This window comes from Cloeon dipterum, chromosome 3, assembly GCF_949628265.1.
Source record: "Cloeon dipterum chromosome 3, ieCloDipt1.1, whole genome shotgun sequence".
NCBI classification, from domain to species: Eukaryota; Metazoa; Arthropoda; class Insecta; order Ephemeroptera; family Baetidae; genus Cloeon; species Cloeon dipterum.
The window spans coordinates 25,760,697-25,780,048 of NC_088788.1; the positions used below are offsets into that span (position 1 = coordinate 25,760,697).

The 19,352-nt window shown below is 40.3% G+C and overlaps 3 protein-coding genes across 5 annotated transcripts; 2 read left to right on the plus strand and 1 right to left on the minus strand.

Moving 5' to 3' along the window:
- Positions 1 to 8,555, plus strand: jef (major facilitator superfamily domain-containing protein 6 jef). 2 transcript variants are annotated; one of them, XM_065482780.1, is made up of 13 exons: positions 1 to 126; positions 1,361 to 1,746; positions 2,218 to 2,476; positions 2,793 to 3,003; positions 3,244 to 3,496; positions 3,843 to 3,993; positions 4,049 to 4,207; positions 4,267 to 4,380; positions 4,449 to 4,545; positions 4,607 to 4,768; positions 5,031 to 5,161; positions 5,993 to 6,268; positions 6,772 to 8,555. In XM_065482780.1, exons 2-12 carry the CDS (start codon positions 1,370 to 1,372, stop codon positions 6,221 to 6,223), a joined length of 2,145 nt encoding a protein of 714 aa, XP_065338852.1. In that variant the 5' UTR covers positions 1 to 126; positions 1,361 to 1,369; the 3' UTR covers positions 6,224 to 6,268; positions 6,772 to 8,555. The 2 variants fall into 2 exon arrangements, with proteins under 2 accessions (XP_065338852.1, XP_065338853.1); XM_065482781.1 differs by having other exon boundaries at positions 2 to 126; positions 4,052 to 4,207.
- An 87-nt stretch (positions 8,556 to 8,642) lies between these two features.
- Positions 8,643 to 18,688, minus strand: LOC135938829 (ectonucleoside triphosphate diphosphohydrolase 1-like). Of its 2 annotated transcripts, none has more exons than XM_065482783.1 (11): positions 18,438 to 18,688; positions 17,662 to 17,801; positions 11,926 to 12,043; positions 11,459 to 11,609; positions 11,004 to 11,169; positions 10,756 to 10,950; positions 10,404 to 10,523; positions 10,199 to 10,357; positions 9,698 to 9,830; positions 9,520 to 9,638; positions 8,643 to 9,328 (listed from the first exon to the last, which is right to left on the minus strand). In XM_065482783.1, the coding sequence occupies exons 1-11, from the start codon at positions 18,520 to 18,522 to the stop codon at positions 9,098 to 9,100; spliced, it is 1,617 nt and encodes a 538-aa protein (XP_065338855.1). In that variant the 5' UTR covers positions 18,523 to 18,688; the 3' UTR covers positions 8,643 to 9,097. The 2 variants fall into 2 exon arrangements, with proteins under 2 accessions (XP_065338855.1, XP_065338854.1); XM_065482782.1 differs by lacking the exon at positions 18,438 to 18,688 and adding an exon at positions 18,074 to 18,223.
- On the plus strand, positions 12,817 to 17,514 carry LOC135938830 (phenoloxidase-activating factor 2). The gene is made up of 6 exons (XM_065482784.1): positions 12,817 to 12,974; positions 14,208 to 14,471; positions 14,984 to 15,289; positions 15,553 to 15,821; positions 16,059 to 16,222; positions 17,232 to 17,514. The coding sequence occupies exons 2-6, from the start codon at positions 14,209 to 14,211 to the stop codon at positions 17,427 to 17,429; spliced, it is 1,200 nt and encodes a 399-aa protein (XP_065338856.1). The 5' UTR covers positions 12,817 to 12,974; position 14,208; the 3' UTR covers positions 17,430 to 17,514.
- Positions 18,689 to 19,352: the final 664 nt, after the last annotated feature.

A 19,352-nucleotide genomic window follows, 5' to 3' on the forward strand; every position in this document is an offset into this window, starting at 1 on the left:
TACCGAGTGAAAGGAAGGGGTCCAAGTGACGTCACGGGTCAATACCAGCGCCAGTGCGCGCCACCGAGGGCTCCATCTTGCTCGACCTGACACCTCAGCACCGCAGCCCGAAGGCCCTTGGCACAGGTGAGCGCCTTCCTTCCACGCCTTTCAAAGGGCCGGCTCAACCTGAGGCCAGGTTCGACCCTAGTCGCCGCGTGTAGGCATTTTCAGCGGCGTTTTTCGCCACCGACTGTCGCTTTGTTTTTTCTAGTTTTATTTCGAGTGATTTTTAATTCGATTGATGAACAATTTTGAGTAGTTTTTATAATTTTCTATTCGTTTTGGTTTAAAATAGAAATTTTTTTAGATTGTTTGTTTTAGAAAAAGGATAATTGATTAAATAAGCAAGCCGTTGCAAAAGTCCATGTGAGTGTATTTTCGAAAATTTCCCTTTTCGTCGTTTGACGTTATTTGTTTGAGTCAATAGATTTTCGGTTTCTTGGGGAATCATACCAAAAAGAAGGTTATACAATTGTCTTTCTTCCAATATAGGATTTTCACTCTTAGGTCTTCAGCCGCATTAAAAGCCGCGGCGCGCTCAAGTGCACTTCTGGGCCACTCGAAGGAAAAAGTCACAATAAAGGGAGAGGGATTATTAAAAAGTGTCCGCTTTTCGCACAGAATCCTCTTTGGTTAAGTCCCCGCGAAGGAACAACATTTAAGAGTAGGGAACGTGAGTTCATTTTGAAGATGGAGCGGACCGAGAAATTCAATGTTGACTTTTATACGTTCTTCCAGCAAGCTCAAAATTAATTTCAGATTCCCGAGAAAAGGGCTAACGGCAGAGAACGCTCAGAATCATCAGACCTTTCAACGACTTACAACCGACAATCAAAGACTATCATGCATAGAGCAGCTTTTAACCAATGGGATTTTGGTGACCTTAAAAAAACGATTATTGTAGCAAAATCTTCGTATGTTTATGGTGCGCTCATACATGACGTCTTTTAAAAATAACAAAATTAATCGCGTTCTAGGGAGTTTCAAAGTTGGTCTTTGAGCATTTGCAAAGTTATTTGATTTTCTTAAAATGTAGTTTGAATTTAGGAAGATGTACTACACGTGACAATAATGGAAACGTTTAGATGAGAACCCCCATTAAATTTTTGGCATGATTTATATAGAGAGAAATTTGTCTTGTGTTTGTCGTTACTGGGACAGTAAGATACTGGCACATTGCCATAAGTCTATTTTTTATTTGTCTTGGCCGTCTACAGCATCGCATTTCTCTACTTGTTTTTATATCGATAAATATCCAAGGTAGTCTGATTTGAACGAAAATATTACCATTAATAATGATAAAATGGATCGGTTGCAGGGTAGCAAGATGAATTACGGCGAAGACTATGGGCCACAGTACGCGGCGCAGCCAGGGGCGCCAAAGGGCGGCATCCGTCCTCAGGTGGACCCTTCGGCGACCGGTGAGGTGGACCCTTCGATGTACGCGCCGCCTAAGGAGAGCACCAACAAGATCCGCGGTCGCTACGACATCATCGAGATGCTGTGCGGTGGCGTGGACCAAGAGCTGCTTCCCGTCAAGAGCTTCTACTTCTTCTTCTACTCGGCATTTGGCTCGCTCTTCCCCCTCATGGGTGTCTACTTCAAGCAGATGGGCATGAACCCGGGACAATGCGGCGTGCTCATCGGCTTCCGACCCTTCATTGAGTTCCTCGCCGCGCCCTTCTGGGGCTCCCTCGCCGACAGGTACGCAATATTGGGGCTTTTCTTCTGATCTTCACCTTTTCAACGTGTAGAAACAGGCATGCTTTCATATCTAAATTAGCTATTCAAGCATTTGTTACCCGCGTTTTTTTTTTTAAATCTATCAATAAAACTGACAACTTTTTCGAATTTGTCACTTTCTCTAAATATGAAAAAGTAAAACTGTGAAAGTAGCAGCGATTTTGGTTTTGAAATCTTTTTATTTCAATTTCTGTATTCTTGATGAAACATTCTTAGCAAGATTGTAGAAAATAAATGTTAGTTAAAATATTCCAGCAATATGGACAAACTTTGATTTATTTACTTTTCTAACAAATGTTCAATTTTTTCCATCCAATTTGCAGCCAAGAGATTAACCACGTACCTTTCCACCACAGAATATTTTAATCCTAATTTATAACTTCATGATTAATTTTCATTTTTGATAACAAAAATACTTATATCCTTTTTTAGGCACCAAAAGGGCAAGCAGCTGCTACTTTTCTCGCTGGCGAGCTGGATCGTGTTCACGCTGCCGCTTGGATTTATCCAGCCGCCAGCCACATCGTGCATTCTGCGCCACAACGCCACCGACTACGTGCTCAAGGCGCCGGACAACCCGCCGCGCAACATGCGCCGCCGCAGGGAAGCGCTCATCACCTCCGAGGGCGGCGAGCTGGACGTCCCGCCGGGCCTACACTCGCTCAGCTTCCTCGACAACATGCCCGAACAAGTAAGCAATCTGCTCTCTACGAATGTTCATCAGGATTTGAAAAAAAAAATGAAATAATCGCTGGCGGTTTGCTTTACAAAACCTGGTGATGGTGGATATGTTTTCAGAAATAATTTCCCTAGATCTTCATAATGCGGGACAAAACATTTGTTCAGAAGCAATAAATTAGAGTATGCGTATATATGTACAGCTATAGATATGAAAATAAAATATGAGACGAGTTTAAAACAAATAAATTTTTTCCTCAAAAACCAAAGTAGAAAATGTACCTGTGTTTAACTTAGCTAGCTGATTGTGAATCTGTTCTCGTTCACAGACTCGCGTGAAACGAAGCGCTCGGCCGCACGTGGCCGCCGGTCTCTCCCCGCTGAAGGTGACCTACGCGAGCAACTACGACCCTCAAACCAACGACAACTGGGTGTCGCCCTGGTTCAGCTCAATTGTGTACAGGACGAGCGACATCCAGAAGGCATTCTTCCTGCTGCTGCTGCTCGTGTTCATTGGAGAAATCTTCGCTGCCCCAGCCAGTGAGCAACCCTTTGCAATATTTTTTTTAGATTTTACAGATCACAGGCAGAATGAAAATGCTGCGGGTCATTGTAATATTCATTAGAAAACAAATAATTCACAAGGTTGAATGTAGTGTAAGTTTTCCACGTTCCTTAATACGATTTCTTCAATTATTGAAATGTTATGCAGTTTTGTCTGCTCCGGTGTCGGGCAAGTTGCATATCTCCGATATTTTATCTTGTGAATTTTGTCCGCAGTCACTCTGGCCGACTCGGCGGTGATCACGATTCTGGGCGAGGACGCCGACCGCTACGGCCACCAGCGAATGTTCGGCTCCCTTGGCTGGGGTCTTGCCATGTTCTTCGTCGGCATCGCCCTCGACCACTCAACTGCTTTTCCCGACCACCCCTGCGGGCCAGAGGACAAGGAGAAGAACTACACTATTTGCTTCGCCACTTTCTCCGTTCTCATGGGCGCTGCCCTCCTCGCTGCCACACAAATCAACTTCAAGTAAGACAAAGTTTAAGATGAATTAATTAACGAAAATAATGAGAATCAACAAGACGAACATTCATTTATATTTCTGCTCCAAAACCCTGCAGGCAATTCATTGGTACATTTTTTTTAAATGTTGCAATATCTTGGATAATACCTGGCAAAAATTTAAGTTCTATTAAAACTGAACACCATTGATGGGAGGAAGGATAAAATTTAAAATACAAATGAAATGAAGTAATTTTTGCTCCTTCATTTCAACGTGAAAAATCCCTGTCATTTCTCAAACAACAAATGAAATCGTTTTATTTTCTCGTATTTTTAATCAAAGCGTTGTGAAAGCAAATAAATTAATTTTTAGGTACGAGCCACACCCTGAGTTGGAGATGCCGCAGATTGTGGAGCAGCCGCAGGTTCCTGAGCCTCCTCTCGTCTTCCACGGCGAGACTGTCTTGTCAGGATCCGACGCTCAACCAACTGCCCAGCCGCAGCAGGCTCCGCTCATCGGAAGGGTATTCAATTATTGGTAACGCAAGCAATGGGTGTGAAAAAGGCAAATTCTGCTAGCAGACGAAAGTATTCGCTCAGACGATGCGCCAAATGCCCGAGTGGGTGACCGTCCTGAAGCAGTTCAACAACCTTAAGTGCGGCTCTTTCCTCTTCGTCGCCTGGTTCATGGGCTTCGGAATCGGCCTCATCTTCACCTTCCTCTTTTGGCATCTCCAGGTGACGAGACTCAATCTTACCACTAGCCCTTCATTCTGATTCATTTTTCCCCAACCCAGGACTACGGTGGTTCTCCGACTTTGTTTGGTGTGGCGTCCGTCATCAATCACATATCAGAGATTTTCGCCTACTTCTTCAGCTTCCGGCTGATCAGACAAATGGGTCACGTCAAGGTCGGTCTTTTCGCTATTATTCACCTCAATTCGTAGAATATTAACCCGGCCTGCCACCCGATTCTCAGGTCCTCTGCATTGGGCTCGTCGGCAATGTTGTACGATTCCTCTACATTTCCTGGCTGAAAAACCCGTGGTGGGTGCTGCCGTTCGAATTCATGCAGGGTAGGTTTCTCCTAATCAGATTCCATCCTGAATAATGTGCTGATCACCAAAACGCCTTCAGGAATAACCCACGCGGCCGTGTGGGCAGCCTGCTGCTCCTACATCGCTCACAACACTCCGCAGCACCTTCGCGGATCCGCACAAGGCGTCCTCCAAGGCATCCACCATGGACTCGGCCGAGGCTGTGGCGCCGTCATCGGTGGCATATTCGTCACCTACTTTGGTAAAACATTTCCTCCTGACACATTCTTTCGGTTGAAACAATTTTTGTAGTTGAAAATGTTTTCATGTTTTCACTCGAAGTAATTGGAAATGATTTTTAACAATTTCCCAATATAAGTATAAAAACACGACAAATCATCTCATCAAGAATTTATTTCTAGCAAAAATTATTATTATTGAGATTTGTTAGCCGCGATTTAAGTTTTATTTCATAACCCAGGGGAAAGCACTTAATTATGCTCACGCTCCTTGATACCTTTCAGGAACGACGGCCACTTTCAGGGGCTACGGCGTGTGCTGCTTATTTGTCCTTGGCGCGTTCATTTTCATCAACTTCTACCAAAAGGACACTGGATTTGTGTCCGAACTGCCCCCAGAAATTGATCCACACAAGGTAATGTTAAGAATACTATTATTTAGACTATTTCTTTCAACAAGTAATCTTAATGTTTTTGACTACTTTTGAATTAAACGAGCTTCTAAAAATTAAATTATGCACAAATATTATATTTTACAATTTTGTTCAATCAGTAATAGTTTAAATGGAAATCTTAGGATAAAATTCTTTACTGACCTAAAATAACCAGCCCGTTGGCTCGCATTGTTAAGGCACTCTCAGGAGTGTCAAAGCAATGAGAGGTAGTATTTGAGCAGTTCGGAGATCTAATACTGGCTACCCAATGTCAGAAATGGCAAAAAGTGGTTAGTTTAGTGACTCCTCGAAATGCTCAAATTGCTCAACGGGCTGGGAGGCGCACCGGCGCCGACTCGCTACTTGCTGGTTTGCACCTTTCCAGCATGCGTGATTTGGCATCACGGGACAAATGTCTAGCGTTTCAATGCAGTCCTCGGTGCGGAGGCAAGTGGCCCTTGAGTGAGCTGGGTCCCTGTGCGGCCTGGTGCGCCCATGTTATCCGTTCGCGGTGTTATTGGGACCCAGGTTTCAGCATTCGTGCTAGTGCAGTGCGCGCCCTTCCCGGTCCTCCGGTCCTCGGACAGGGATAAAAAAGAGCAAAAAAAAAAAAAAAAAAAAAAAATTTACAAGGTAGCAGAAAATAACGTTATTTTTTTATCTTGAAACGAGACTCAATTTTTTTGAGAGAATATGATAAAGCAAGACCATAATTATTTCCCGGTGCTCACTTAGTTTATAAACGTAGCTTTATAATGCATATCAAAACAGTAAATTCTACAAAAATTAGTTAAATATGGTCTAAAATGTCAGGTTGCCGAGGAGACAGCGCACTTGGCGCCACATGGAGTGCCCAGCAACCCAATCCCGCGCGCCCTTTCGAGCAACCGGCTGCAAGACTTGGCCGCGAACGACTACGGCTCCACGTACCAGCAGGGTCAGCCGACCCTGGACGTGCCTGGTGGTGTCGCGACCAACCCCTTCCGCCAAGAGGCCTTCGGCCAGCAGCAGTACTACGACCAGGGCCAGTACTCGTTACAATAGACTGCCTCCCTCCCAGCTGCAGGCACAATTTGAGCTCCCAAATAGGTGAGAGAGTGATCTACTCCGCAGATTTAAAAATACGGCTGGTAGTTGCAATAAAATCACATTATCAAAGTGAATAGCAATGAAACTAAAGATAATCATAAATAAAGGATGATTTGACACTTTCTCAAATCACATTTGAATGATAGCCCCGCAGAATAATCTTGTCCAATTTTGAATAATATTTTGAGGTTAAACTGAATTTCTGAACTACTGAAATTGTAAAGAATGTAATTCCAAGTAATCTTTGTCGTCAAAGAGAAAGCCATTTTAGCAATACAATCCTTTCACATAACAGCACATTTAAAAGAGGCTTTTGCAGTCCATATTCAGACGGACTTCTCTTTGTGTCATTATCTTGAAAAGGCAACGAAGTAATAAAAAATGATGACTTAATGATGATGTAACGCCGCATCGCTTGATGCACCAGTTTATATATTATCAGACTGACCTAATTTTGCACCACATCGCACATTCGCTTATCGAAGATTTTATATCTCTTGCAGGGGTCAAATGGCCGAAAGTCAACCAATCGCCATCAAACTCAGCAGCTTGGCGACCAAATTTTCCTCTCAAGTGGCGGAGAAATTATTCATATTTTGTTGACCCCACATTTTGTCCAGTTCAACGATTCGTTCTCTCCTGCTGATTGGAATACCAGACACCACGAAACATGGCCATCTTGTATGAAAATGTTGAATATCTCGTTCTTTGCGACTATTACATTTAGAGGGTACATAGGCTCGATTTACTGCCATATAGAGTCCATTATTTACAAGTGCTGGGCAAAAGTACACATTTATAGTTATCGTTTTCTTACTCATTACATATATTCGCATTGTATCGGAAAGGAAATACCTATTAAGACACGAATGCGCTGAAGAGAACGGTAGAAAAAATACTCAAACTGTATATAAACGACTGGTCATTCTCTACAAAAAACTATTTAAAACAAAAAAATATTACAAAAATACTCACACGACGAAATAGTAGTACGGTTCCACATGTTGTTAGGCGCACATTATATTCTGTTAACGCAGCTTTAAAAAAATATAATAAACTGAAACAATCGGCGCAGTAGTGGAAAATAAATCACGTTCCATATATTTTGGCTTGCTCAAAATTAAGTAATGCGAGTCCTCGGATAAATGGAAACATTGAAAATGTGTTGGATACTAAAATATATTTGTTGAACTGCACAGTTCAAAAGTGATAATTAACGAAAAAGGTAAACTATTTTGGTGCTTTCTCATTCATCCACAAGCTGTTCTCAAACATATCAATAGCAAGGCCAAAATAAAGCAAATTTTGTGTTCGGGCGAGTAATAATTGTTGACGATTTTTTCAGCCATATTTATGCGAACATGTACGCGTTAAATCTCAAAACAGGAAAGAGAGATAAAAGTATTATGCTATAAAAACTGACGCCGACGGAACGTAATTTTAGTCGGTTTGTTCACAAAACACCGACTCGAGTTATTGTGGCACTGAAGAAACGACAAGCAATTTTTTAGCATTTCTTTGAGCACTCTAGAGAAAAGAAAAATAGCCAAAGATTAAAAAGATCGAGTGCCGCACGAGTTAGGGGGGATGCGTGAACAAGCCTAACATAGTTTATTTTTCTGTGGCGTCTCTCACAGAAATAATCCATCGATCTATAACAAAAAATATGCACATAATTCTATTGCCTGACGAGAACAGATGCTTATACGTGTATCACTTATTTTAAAACAGTTTATTTGCGGTATAAAAGTCGTGTCTTCTCCTCGGGCACACAAGGGTCTTTTAAATGTGGAGATATTAAATTATAGATATATAATTAAGTTTTATTATCAGAGATGCACCACAAAATACGCGATTGAACGAGCAGGGAACGAGAGAGTGGATGAGTTGAATCATTCCATATGCGTACATTATCATTAAAAATACCTCCTGTGTGTTTTCAATTATTAATGTGATATACAGATGTTATCAGTTTTGTTGATTTCCTGCGTTCTCATGTTAGAACAAACTCTAGTCGTATCGCGGATGAAAGTACTAATTTTGTCTAGTGTGAAACGAAAGAAATGTCTGAGCTGCTAGTGTGTGTGAGAGAGAGAAAGTGAATAAATAAACAAGAAATAAAATAGAAATGCAAACAATAACTTGTACGCCTCATTTCGCGGATGAGCAGCTATTATGTCTCTAAAGTTGTTGCATGTTTTAGCTAATATGAAAATCTGTAATATAACAATGAGAATATCGACCTTTGTGAATGTTCACGTATATTAAATATACATGTGTTACTGAACCTTGAGTGATGTTGAAATTTCCTCAGAAAACATAAATATATACGCCGCACTAGAGTTCAGGAAAAGCGAAGAAAGCAAATAAAATCTCCCATTTGTGACAGAGACGATTTATTATCAATTATTCAAGCACTTGATTAACTACACTCCAATTGAATATATATACACAGTGAGAAGTAACATTCAGTTCAATATTTTATAATTATTTACAATTCTCAGAGAGAAAGGGTGTTCATATTTAACATGCGTTTTAAACATTTTTTTTTCTTAAACTCTACTCTTGACTTGTACCGGTACGATGTTTTGGCTAACCTCTTTTTTCGTGGAAAATGAAATACAATTGAAAAACTGCGTGCAAAGTTTTTTCTTTTAACAGATATGCTAAACAACAGAATTACAACTACAGCTCACATAGAAATATGTATATTAATCGTTGCTTTAAAGGAGAATATCGCATGGGGAATTTTGGAAAGGATTGATATTTATCCACATATCCCTAGGACCTTTAATTTTCGTGAGTAGCCTAATCCAAGGCAAGTATTCGTCAGGCAAGCGCCCCGTACAGCGGTTGCGTCTGGTTGATGTTCGATCCGATGCCGTTGTATTTGAGTGCGCTAATGGCCAGCCACAGGGACACTCCGATCAAGATGATGAACAGAAGGGACAACGTGACGAACCAGCCGACCGGAAGGAGCGGCCGTGCCCGCTGCATCGGGATCACGTTCGTGTTTTCGATCATGAAGCCCAATGCCCAGCCCACGGACGTGTCGTTGATCTGACGATTTCCAAGGTGATTTATTAAAGCATATATATCATAATCAGAAAATTAATGTTTTGGAATATTTTACTGATGAGAATTCCATTTTTCTTTAAAGTCTGAGTCTGATTTCATTTTTGTGTTGATTTAATGAATAATGAAACCACCACCAAGCTAAAAATAAAACAAAATATGTAGAGTTTACCTACCTTGTCAACGTATTTAGTGCCGGCCCATTCTTCTGGAGTGAACGAATACACTTCGTTGAAAAGTAAGTACATGTAAATACCCTCATAGCACATGTCTTGTTTATATTTGTCTCCCACTTCTGCAATCACCCAAAATCCACATGAAATGAGTAGCCAGCCAGATCGAAAAATAGCTCACCAGGGAAGTAAGTGGCATTCAGTGTCTCTTCAGAGAATGCACAAACATCATTGACCTTGGCAATGAACTCTTCGCTGCCCGTCCCGTCTGTCACATTGAACCCAGATGCGATGTAGTAAAAAGTCGAAAATGCCTGAGTTGAACATGAGATAAATTGAAACAATTCTCAGGATGCGTCATGGACTTGGAAAATCTAAGAGGTAATATAGACGAACAATATTGATTTATAAATTTAGTAAAAATATCGACGCCTGAAATAACTTTCATGCTTGAATAGAAGCGTTGTTCAAAAATTCGTTTTCCTAATCTTTTAAGGAGCGAACTTGATCATATATATTTTTCTTAGGAAATATTTACACTCAATCTACTCATTTGTTAAAATATAATTATAAACAAGTTAATCATTAAATTCTGCATCAATTGCTACAGGTTTGACGATGTAGGAAATTTGACTAGTAAAATGTACTTTGACTTTCATGAAAATCAACAATAAATTCTGACCAGAAACTCGGTTCCATTCAGTCTGGTGGGCGGCAGCTCCTCGATGCAATTGCCGGCGTTGAGGAAGGTCGCCTTGCAGTATTCAGCGCTGATAACTTTTCGCAACTGCTCGGTGCAGAGGGCGGCGTTCGCCGTGCCTTGGACGGTCACGTTTTGGAACTGATTCAGGGTCAGGTTGTCACACATGCGATGACTCAAAACTCACATTTGGTAGGAAAGCCGTATTCGTGCACTGATTTTGCAACTGGGACACCGAGGTCTCTGAAGTCTGACCGCCAGCGCGACATGGATTTTCCACTGTCACGGTTTCAGCCGGTTCTACGCCCTGCAAATCATATTATTGCAAGGAAAAAAATGGAAAAAAACTTAAATTAAAATTGAGATTAGTATTTAGCAAACTTAATTGAATTCTTAAACAATTAAATAACTCCTGAGTAAGCAAAATAGCAACTGTGATGAAACAAAGTTCCAAAAATAATAATTAATTCATGAAACTTTTTGTTTGAATTAATAAAGCGTATTTATTTTTTTTAAATATTCTCTCTATGTTGGCTCACCTCTAAAAGTGAAACTTGGTGTCTGAGGATGAGCTGCTCGACGCCGTGACAAAGGTAGCTGTCGGCGGTGACGTTGTACTCCTGTCCGTACAACCTAAGCGTCACTTTGTCCCGACCAACGTTCTCCGTGCCGATCTCCAAAGCAATCTGGGTGGAGGCGCCACCAAGGTCGAGTGCACCAAGAGTTGTCGTTCGCTTTGTTCATAAAGGAATTAAATTTTTTGCCCTTTTATCCCGCAAAGTGCTACCTTTCCTAGTGTTTCGGACAGATAGTTGATGGCTACCCACGCGGACACACCTTCCTGCTGTCCGGTGATGACTTTTACGTCGCCAGGTCGGTGCTTTAGTCCGGAATTATCGAAAACCTCAGACACGTTGCTCAGGATTTCGCTCACCCCAATTCCATTGTCTATTCTAAAAATTTGTCAAAATATTTTAGAAAATAAATATTTCGAAATATCTCATAATATAATGTTTGTCTATAAAATAATCTCGTTTAATGGAATTGATTATTTGTTATTAACTATTTTTCCTAAAAGGGAAAAATACATTTGTTTCGCATAGTCTGTTTTTAGCAATTATATTTAAAAAAATCGCCTATATTAATTCTGAAAACTATAGAGAATTTAAATTACCCTCTAATATATTAATTACACAATCAAAGAATTTTGCTTTCTGAAAATGCAAAACGTGCGCAACGTACTGCAGCATACGCAATCCAGCTGTGGCGGCCAAGTAAACAGGACTGGTCGCTTGCTTGTCAGCAGGGATTGAGGTTAGACCCCGCGATAGACAAGTGTTTATGTATTCCTGCACCCCGGACGGGTTTTCGATGAAGAGTTGTCCGATTCCACCTGTTAAAATGAACAGCTTGGTCAGGGATGCACGAAGAAAATTACAAAAAAAACGTGCAGTAGAATATATTTTTTTAATTAAACTTTTTTATTTTTAAAAAAGGACAAAAATCATAACTATGTGAATAAAATTTTCTTGCCATTTTAGTGCATATTTTCAAAATATCTTTTACTGTAATATTTCTGAATTAAGAATAAAAAAATAAAATGAGCTAAGGAGCTTTAATTATTCTCTACCATTATTATGAAAAAAAGGAAATAAACTAAGTCTGGGTTCGATTAGACTTTTTGCCAGCGGAATTATTTAGAAGCAAACCATCTTGGTAGCACGAGTCAACTTGGCGCACCCGTCCCGTCTCGTACCACTCCTTGCTCTCCCAGGTGTAGAGGAGCATCTCTGTGTGCGTCGAGCCGGCGTCAAATACGATTCCAAACTGAAACGGATACGTATGACTGAAGTAAAAATTAAAATTTAGAGTGCGTAGGTCAAAGCAGCACGTGTGTCGATGATTTATTTGCTCAGGGCTTCCCAGGTGCGGTTTTGGTCGACAAAGGAAATTCCAAATGCAGATCACTTGAGGAGAAAAAATAATTCTAGTGGTTTTGCAACAAATTCTTAGAATGTGGTTTGAGACGAGGCAAACCGTACCACGCGCGTAGTGTGTATAGAAAAACGTATTGTGTTAATCATCGAGTGACCATCACCCATGAGGAAAACGCTACGCATTATTAGTGTTTGTTTCGCAAGCGTGATACGGCAAAATGATGTGTGCAAAAACAACATTCGCGAGTTTTAAAATGAAATTTTTACTCTATGAAATGCATGAAACTATTTGTAATTTTTCGCTACTTTTTTCTCGTTGAAACACTAATCCAGATTTTTCATTTTTTTCTAACAGTCCAAAGCATAATCGGAAAATTTTTACAAAACAAAATCTCGAAGTTATGGTTTTTCTTTCAATTTTGTCCTTTCATGACAAATAAAAACATTAGCTAATAATTTTCTCATCAATCTTTTGGCTGCAAACAGGATTGGAAATTCCTTTGGTTAGTCGCACCACTAAAACTCTGGATAAAAAAACCTAAACTCATCGCGTCATCGCTGGCCAACAAGGAGCAATTTCGAGAACCTCCAATATAAAATAATTAGCAAAAAGCGCGGACGGATGCAAAGCGCGGAGAGCTGGAGAGTGGAGGAGGCAACAAGCGAGGAGAATTGAGCGAGGTGGGTGCCCCGTGCGTCTCGAAGGCAGCCAGTTTGAAGGTCTTTTCGGAGCGACCCAAGAGCTCTTAAAGCATCGCAGATCGCAGTTGGGAGGCGACCGTGCTGCACACGACGATCACGACAACAAACAACAACCACAGGTAAGTTCAGCAAAGATCTTAAATCAATTTTACTATTGTCAGTCAGAAAAGGGAAGAGGATTTCTTTAGATTAATAACAGAGAATATCAATTAAAGGGTTTTTATATACAATAAAATCAGATTTTCATAACCCACGGCAAAATGGTCGAATTTCAGGTCTGAGGAACATATCTAAAACAATTTAAAAACTTGGTTCATTTCTAATTTTGAGAACCTGACGCTTAGAAATTCGATTTTCGTAGCATTGTATTTAATTTATTTTCTTAATGTTTCTCCAGTTGACTCGGGTTTGAATCATTAAAAAAAGAGCAAAAAATAAAAAATAAATGCTAATGCGAGCAGACATAACTGTACAGAGTGCCTTTACTTTTGCCGATCGCGTTCATGACCTTGCCGAACCTGCTTTCTCTAATTCAAAACTTGGGTTTTCGCATACCATCGCGTTGACTTAATTGTGATTAGCGTAGCGCACCATCGGCTTGCAGGCGCGGTTTTCCCTCTTAAGCAAGGTCACACGCGCACGCATTCGTGCCGTCTCTTCTCACGTCAGGAATTTAATTGAAAGTAATCTCTGTCTTCATATAATTGTTGCAAAATTAAGGCAAAAACTGACCGTTTTGATAATTAATGTATTGTTTCTATTCAAATTTAATCTAAAACACCATAGCTAATGAGAAAATTCGCTTCGTGTAATTATTGTTTTGTTGCCAATGAGATTAAAATCAGACACTACAAAGCGAGTAGTTAAAACTTGGTTTAATTATATTTCAGCTAATTTAATAAAACACACCTGCATTTGAGTTCAATGACTTTTCTCAAGTACGCATTGTATATTGAGGAAATGTCACGGCATTGTTTTGTAACCAATTAAACGTTTATTTCTGGTTTTTCTCTCGCAACGGAATCCTGAGGATATTATTTACAGTTGAAATATTTCCATTTGTTTTAAATAGCCAATTAAGAATATTGTGAACTCGTTTCAGTAACGTAAAATGCAAGTAAACAGTTCACAAACCTGTAACCTTTATCTTTTGGAATTATTTTTTACGGTTTAAAAATTGTATAGCCTTTACAGATCTTAAAGCTCGTCAAAAAATTATCATAGTTTTCGATCTTAGAATTTAGCTCACAAAATTATTAAAATAAATGCGATGAAATTTGCTTTCTGAAATAGTTGATGTGTGTACTTGCCAGAATTGAAATGTTTTTTGTCTGAATAAAAATTTGGTTCAGGATGCGAGGTCGACTGTGCGTTTTGCTGGTGTTTCTGGCGGTGGAAGTGGTGCTTTGCCAGCAAAAACCACCAGTCGACGGAAAGAAACTGGACGACCTGATCAAGCAAGTGTTCACGCCGGCGCCGACTGACGCGAGGAACAATGACCAGTTCAGAGCCACCACGGTGGTAGGCCAGCAGCCTCTGTCCTGCACCTGCGTGCCCTACTACCTCTGCCAAAATGGCACCATCAAGACTGACGGCGAAGGAGTCATTGACATCAGGTATGGATATCATGAAACTTTGTTTATTTATATTTCGATGGGAAAAATGAAGACAGTGAACCACAGAGTTCCGACTTCCTCCCTCGGTCTTCTCTTAGCCACATCCGACACAATTTGATTTTTATTTATGTCAGGGAATCTGGTTGGTGGTTTCAGTGGCTTTGTTGCAATTTTTGAAAACCACAACATCTGATGTTAAGGCTAAAAAAAAGCTTGAATTTGTCTGCATTTTCTTAGCTTCGGGGATAATTTTATGTTGGAGATTTGTGGTACTTATATTTCAAACAGTCAATCAAAAGCAAATCCCAGTCAGCTGAAACCAGTTATTTGTTTTCAGCAAATTAGTTGCCAATACCAATTATTAGGACACTATGAGCGAAGAAACAATTTAACAGTTTTTTTAATGTTATAAACTGTCTTGAATGACATGAATATATTGCTGTTTATTGAAATTATGTCTTGCCTAAAAATCCCCTCAAAGGACGTGCACCCTAAATTTAACCAATTTTCAGGATAAAGGAGCCGACCTGCGAGAGCTACCTGGACGTGTGCTGTCAGGCGGAGCCACTCGATACGCCGATTCCACCACCACCGCAGCCGGCGCGCGTGGGCTGCGGCCGACGCAACCCTGACGGCGTCGGCTTCCGCATCACCGGAGACCTGGACGGCGAGAGCCAGTTCGGCGAGTTCCCTTGGATGGTGGCCGTGCTAAAGGACGAGTTTGTCAAGCAGAACGAGCCACCTGTCAAACTGTACCAGTGCGGGGGCGCCCTCATCCACCCCCAGGTCGTCATGACCGCCGCACATTGCGTTGCTGGGTAAGCCATGCGTACTAGAAACCCAAAAATCGGATTGGAAAACTGATTTAATGAGTAAAAGTAAAAAACTATAATGTAATGTTTGTTTTACAATAATTTTTTGTTCAAATTTCAATTTAAATTTATATTTTTGTCCCGTTATAGTGGTTCGATTTAAGTATTTTTTTCTTTAAAATCTCCCCTGCCCCTAATTTAGAAATTACTTGCTCGCAAAAAATTAAACCTATTCTGCATTTATTAACCGTTTTGTAATGATTCCACAGAAAGGATGTTGCAAGCCTGAAAATCAGGGCTGGTGAGTGGGACACGCAGACGAAGAACGAGTTGTTCCCGCACCAGGACCGCAACGTGATCGATTTGCTGATCCACCCTGAATACTACGCGGGTGCCCTCTACAACGACGTCGCCCTGCTCAAGCTGGACGCGCCTGTCGACCAGGCGGACAACGTGGACGTCGTCTGTCTGCCTGAACAAGGACAGATCTTCGACCTCAAACGCTGCTTTGCCAGCGGATGGGGAAAGAACGTCTTTGGTAGGCGGTCAATGTTTCGATATTTTAAATCCAAGATAATTATGGGCGGAAGTAAAAATAATTTGTTTCGTTATTTCTATAATTGCGTGTATCGTTTGATAATGCTGAGTAACATTTTTTGCCTTATTCCACAAATTTCATAAACAGGATTTGTGTCCCTATTCAATTTTATCCCTTTTTCACATCAAGTGTCAATTTGAGTTAGTTAATAAATTAGCCTCGATTTTATGTATTCAGGAAAAGAAGGACAGTACCAGGTGATCCTGAAGAAGGTGGAGCTGCCGGTGGTGCCGAGGCAGCAGTGTCTGCAAGCCCTGCGCCAGACGAGGCTTGGACAACACTTTCGGCTGCATAATAGCTTCTTGTGCGCCGGCGGAGAGCCAGGAAAAGACACTTGCAAGGTTAGAAAAGCACGTAAACCGTCGAACGTGTGTCGATAAAATCGATCCACAAGTACAGATGATTGACACAAATTTGCGGGCTCGTTTCGAAAAACGCAGAGAAAAATCTTGGACGGCGACCAACTTTCGGTGACAGGCATTATTTTCAGCACACCTGCCACTATTCACTGCATGAGATTGCAAAAAGGTCAAAGTGTATATTGATTGGCGTTTACCGATCGAGCAGAACACTCAAATGCATGTATTGACAATGAGTTCCAACCTGTTCAAATATTTTATCATTAATTGAGTCTCAACTTTCATCTAACTTTGCCTTCGGCATTTAGTTCCATTAGGAAGTGTATGTTTCATAAAAATAAAAATAAAACATGACAAATTTAACAGTTTGATGTTGTGGATAATATAGAGAAGAAAAATTTCAATCAATATTTGGAACTTTCCGAGTATGTTTCTTTATCTCGATCTTTCAAAGTAAAAAATATATTCAAATTAAATGTGAATCAGAATTGAGTTACAATTAAATGAGTTTATCCAGACTGAACAATATTTTCCAAGAGTAAAATATTGACAGTTTTTAATTAATTCATTGTTCCTGTTTTTAAAATTTGTTTCCACGTTATTAGGCGATTGAATCGTTTTAAGCCTATTTCAGGATGTCGTCATTTGAAATTATTTGCGAACTACGTAGTTCAGACTGCAACGAACAACAGATTCTCAAAGAAAATACAAGAGGATGTCAAAAATACTTTAATTAAAAATATGTAGTTTATCATGCACAAGTGACGTGAAATTTGGAAAACAAGTTCATTTTTTTAATAACAAGTAAAACTGGTAACATGCGCTTGTTTCAAAGTCTCTTCAAAATCCAAAAGGGCCCAATTATTTACTGGAAAAGATAATTTCATCTCATCATTTTTGGCAATCATAATTTAAATCTATAAAATATTCAGAAATTTAAAATTGAATTATCAACGGCCATATAAATGTCATGTTCTATTTAAAATTTCAGGGCGATGGTGGCAGTCCTCTAGTGTGTCCGTTGCCAAACCGTCCCGGACACTACGCGCAAGCCGGAATTGTTGCCTGGGGTATTGGGTGCGGCGAGAACGGAACCCCCGGCGTGTACGCGAATGTGGCCGTCTTCCGGCAATGGATCGACCAGCAGATGCGAAACATGAACCTCGACCCGGGCGTTTACCACTTCTAATGAGACAAAAACTGCATTCATACGCGCGCGTGATATCATTATCATTTATATTGTGTAACCTTAATAAAACTGGATTTTTATTACGCTCATCGGCTTTTCATATGTTGGGCGCTCAAACAAAACAAAAAACGAAAAGTGATTTTTCGCGATGGCCATGCAAGCGCTACATTAGGCGCGTGCACCGTGCATTATTTGCCGTGAAATAGAGAGGGGCATGCGATCTGGTACTTACGTCAAAGGGCACTTGTCTGGCGAGCGCGTAGACCAGGGTGACGGTGAGCAGGCCGCTCAGGGCCAGCAGCAACACCCCCAGGGCCAGCGCCCACAGCTTGTTCCATCGGCATCCTTGAAGCTTCTTTAAAGCACTCCTTCCTGAGAACATTGAACATAAAATGATTATGCAATTATGTCAACGGATTTTATAAATGTTAGTTTGTTACCCATCTTTTTTAACAAAAATAATAGCCACAAAATGATAACGTAAAATTAAACGTATTTTAATTAAAATTATGCTGTAGAACTGACTTATTTATGCTAGACAACCTCTCGTTTTACTTATTGTTAGTTGTAAAATTTAGATACTTTTTAAAGCTGATGCTCGCAAATATCTCTAGAAAAAGTTAAAAATCAGTTGAAACTTTTACTTCTTCGTGTGTAAACATGATAGTTATCCCATTTTCCCTCCTGTTTGGACCAGTTCAGGAGTGGCTGAGTGTCGATGTTGTCGTGGTTCAGCATGATCGGGCCGAGACTCTCGAGCCGAGTGTGTACCAAAAAAAGGTACACAGTTTTGAGAGAAAAGATAAGAACAAATCTAAAAACGCATCCGATTTAGAGACTAATCAGCATCTTTTGATTGCGATAAAAATGCTGAAATTCACGGAGGGCAAAGTTTGACCGATATTGTTGCACGATTTTTTAAAGCAGCAAAAATAAAAAAATCCCCGCGTGGTTTTTAAAAATTTACTAAATGCATCTCTCAGGAAAAGTATGCAACTATGATCTCACTCCAAAAGGTCCTGTGCTTGGGTTCGGAGGTTGTTGCGAGGGTGGCGGTTGAACTGCCCAAGTCAGAAGTGGTGGTGTGCGCCATGCCACCCCGGAGTCAACTGACACACCGCTCTCGCTGGCAGATTGATAGTCGCCGTCAAAGTGCGTTCACCGGTTCATCGACCAACGTGTACGGCCGCTAGACACATTAAAAATAGGCACAATACACGCTGTTTTTGTCAATTTAAAAATCAATTCCGGTCACTTTTTACGGCCCAAACGAGCAACCAGCCTTGCAGAGAGTGCTGCGAGAGTTTTAATCTTTCCTCTTAAATGCACGCAATAATTATTTCCTGACAATATAGGGTTGCCGCGTGCTTTAAATGAAGCGGTTTGCTAGAGGTGGATATTGTTTTATTTTAATTGTATATTGATAATTGAATTATGTCAATTAACGCATGCAGGAATTCGATGAAAAAATCAACAGGAGGCTAGATTTAGTTGCTGCTTGGAATTGATTTAGACCAAGTCGAATATTGGCAACACTATCTCATGCATTCGGACTGTTTATCTGTTTTCTGATCGCATTATACACTGGCGTGTCTGTGGGAATTTTCACACAATTACTGCCGTTGTTATGTTTACATTTGAGCTACAAAAGCAAAGCATTGTGTATCCACTCTTAAGTTCATCACTTAAAATGTTTTACTGAAGACTATAATTTGAAAAAGAGCATATAAATATGTAAAAACAAACTTGACATGCCCTCGTAAAATTTCCTGTCGTGAAAAGGCACTTTTTGGATTTTTGGTAAGTTCAAATAAACAAGCATGTTTTTGTTTACCCTCCACTTTTAAAATCTTAAAATTCATTTTGCTATACAGCCATACCCATTCTTGACTAATTCTAATTTGAGACATTGAATAGATTTTC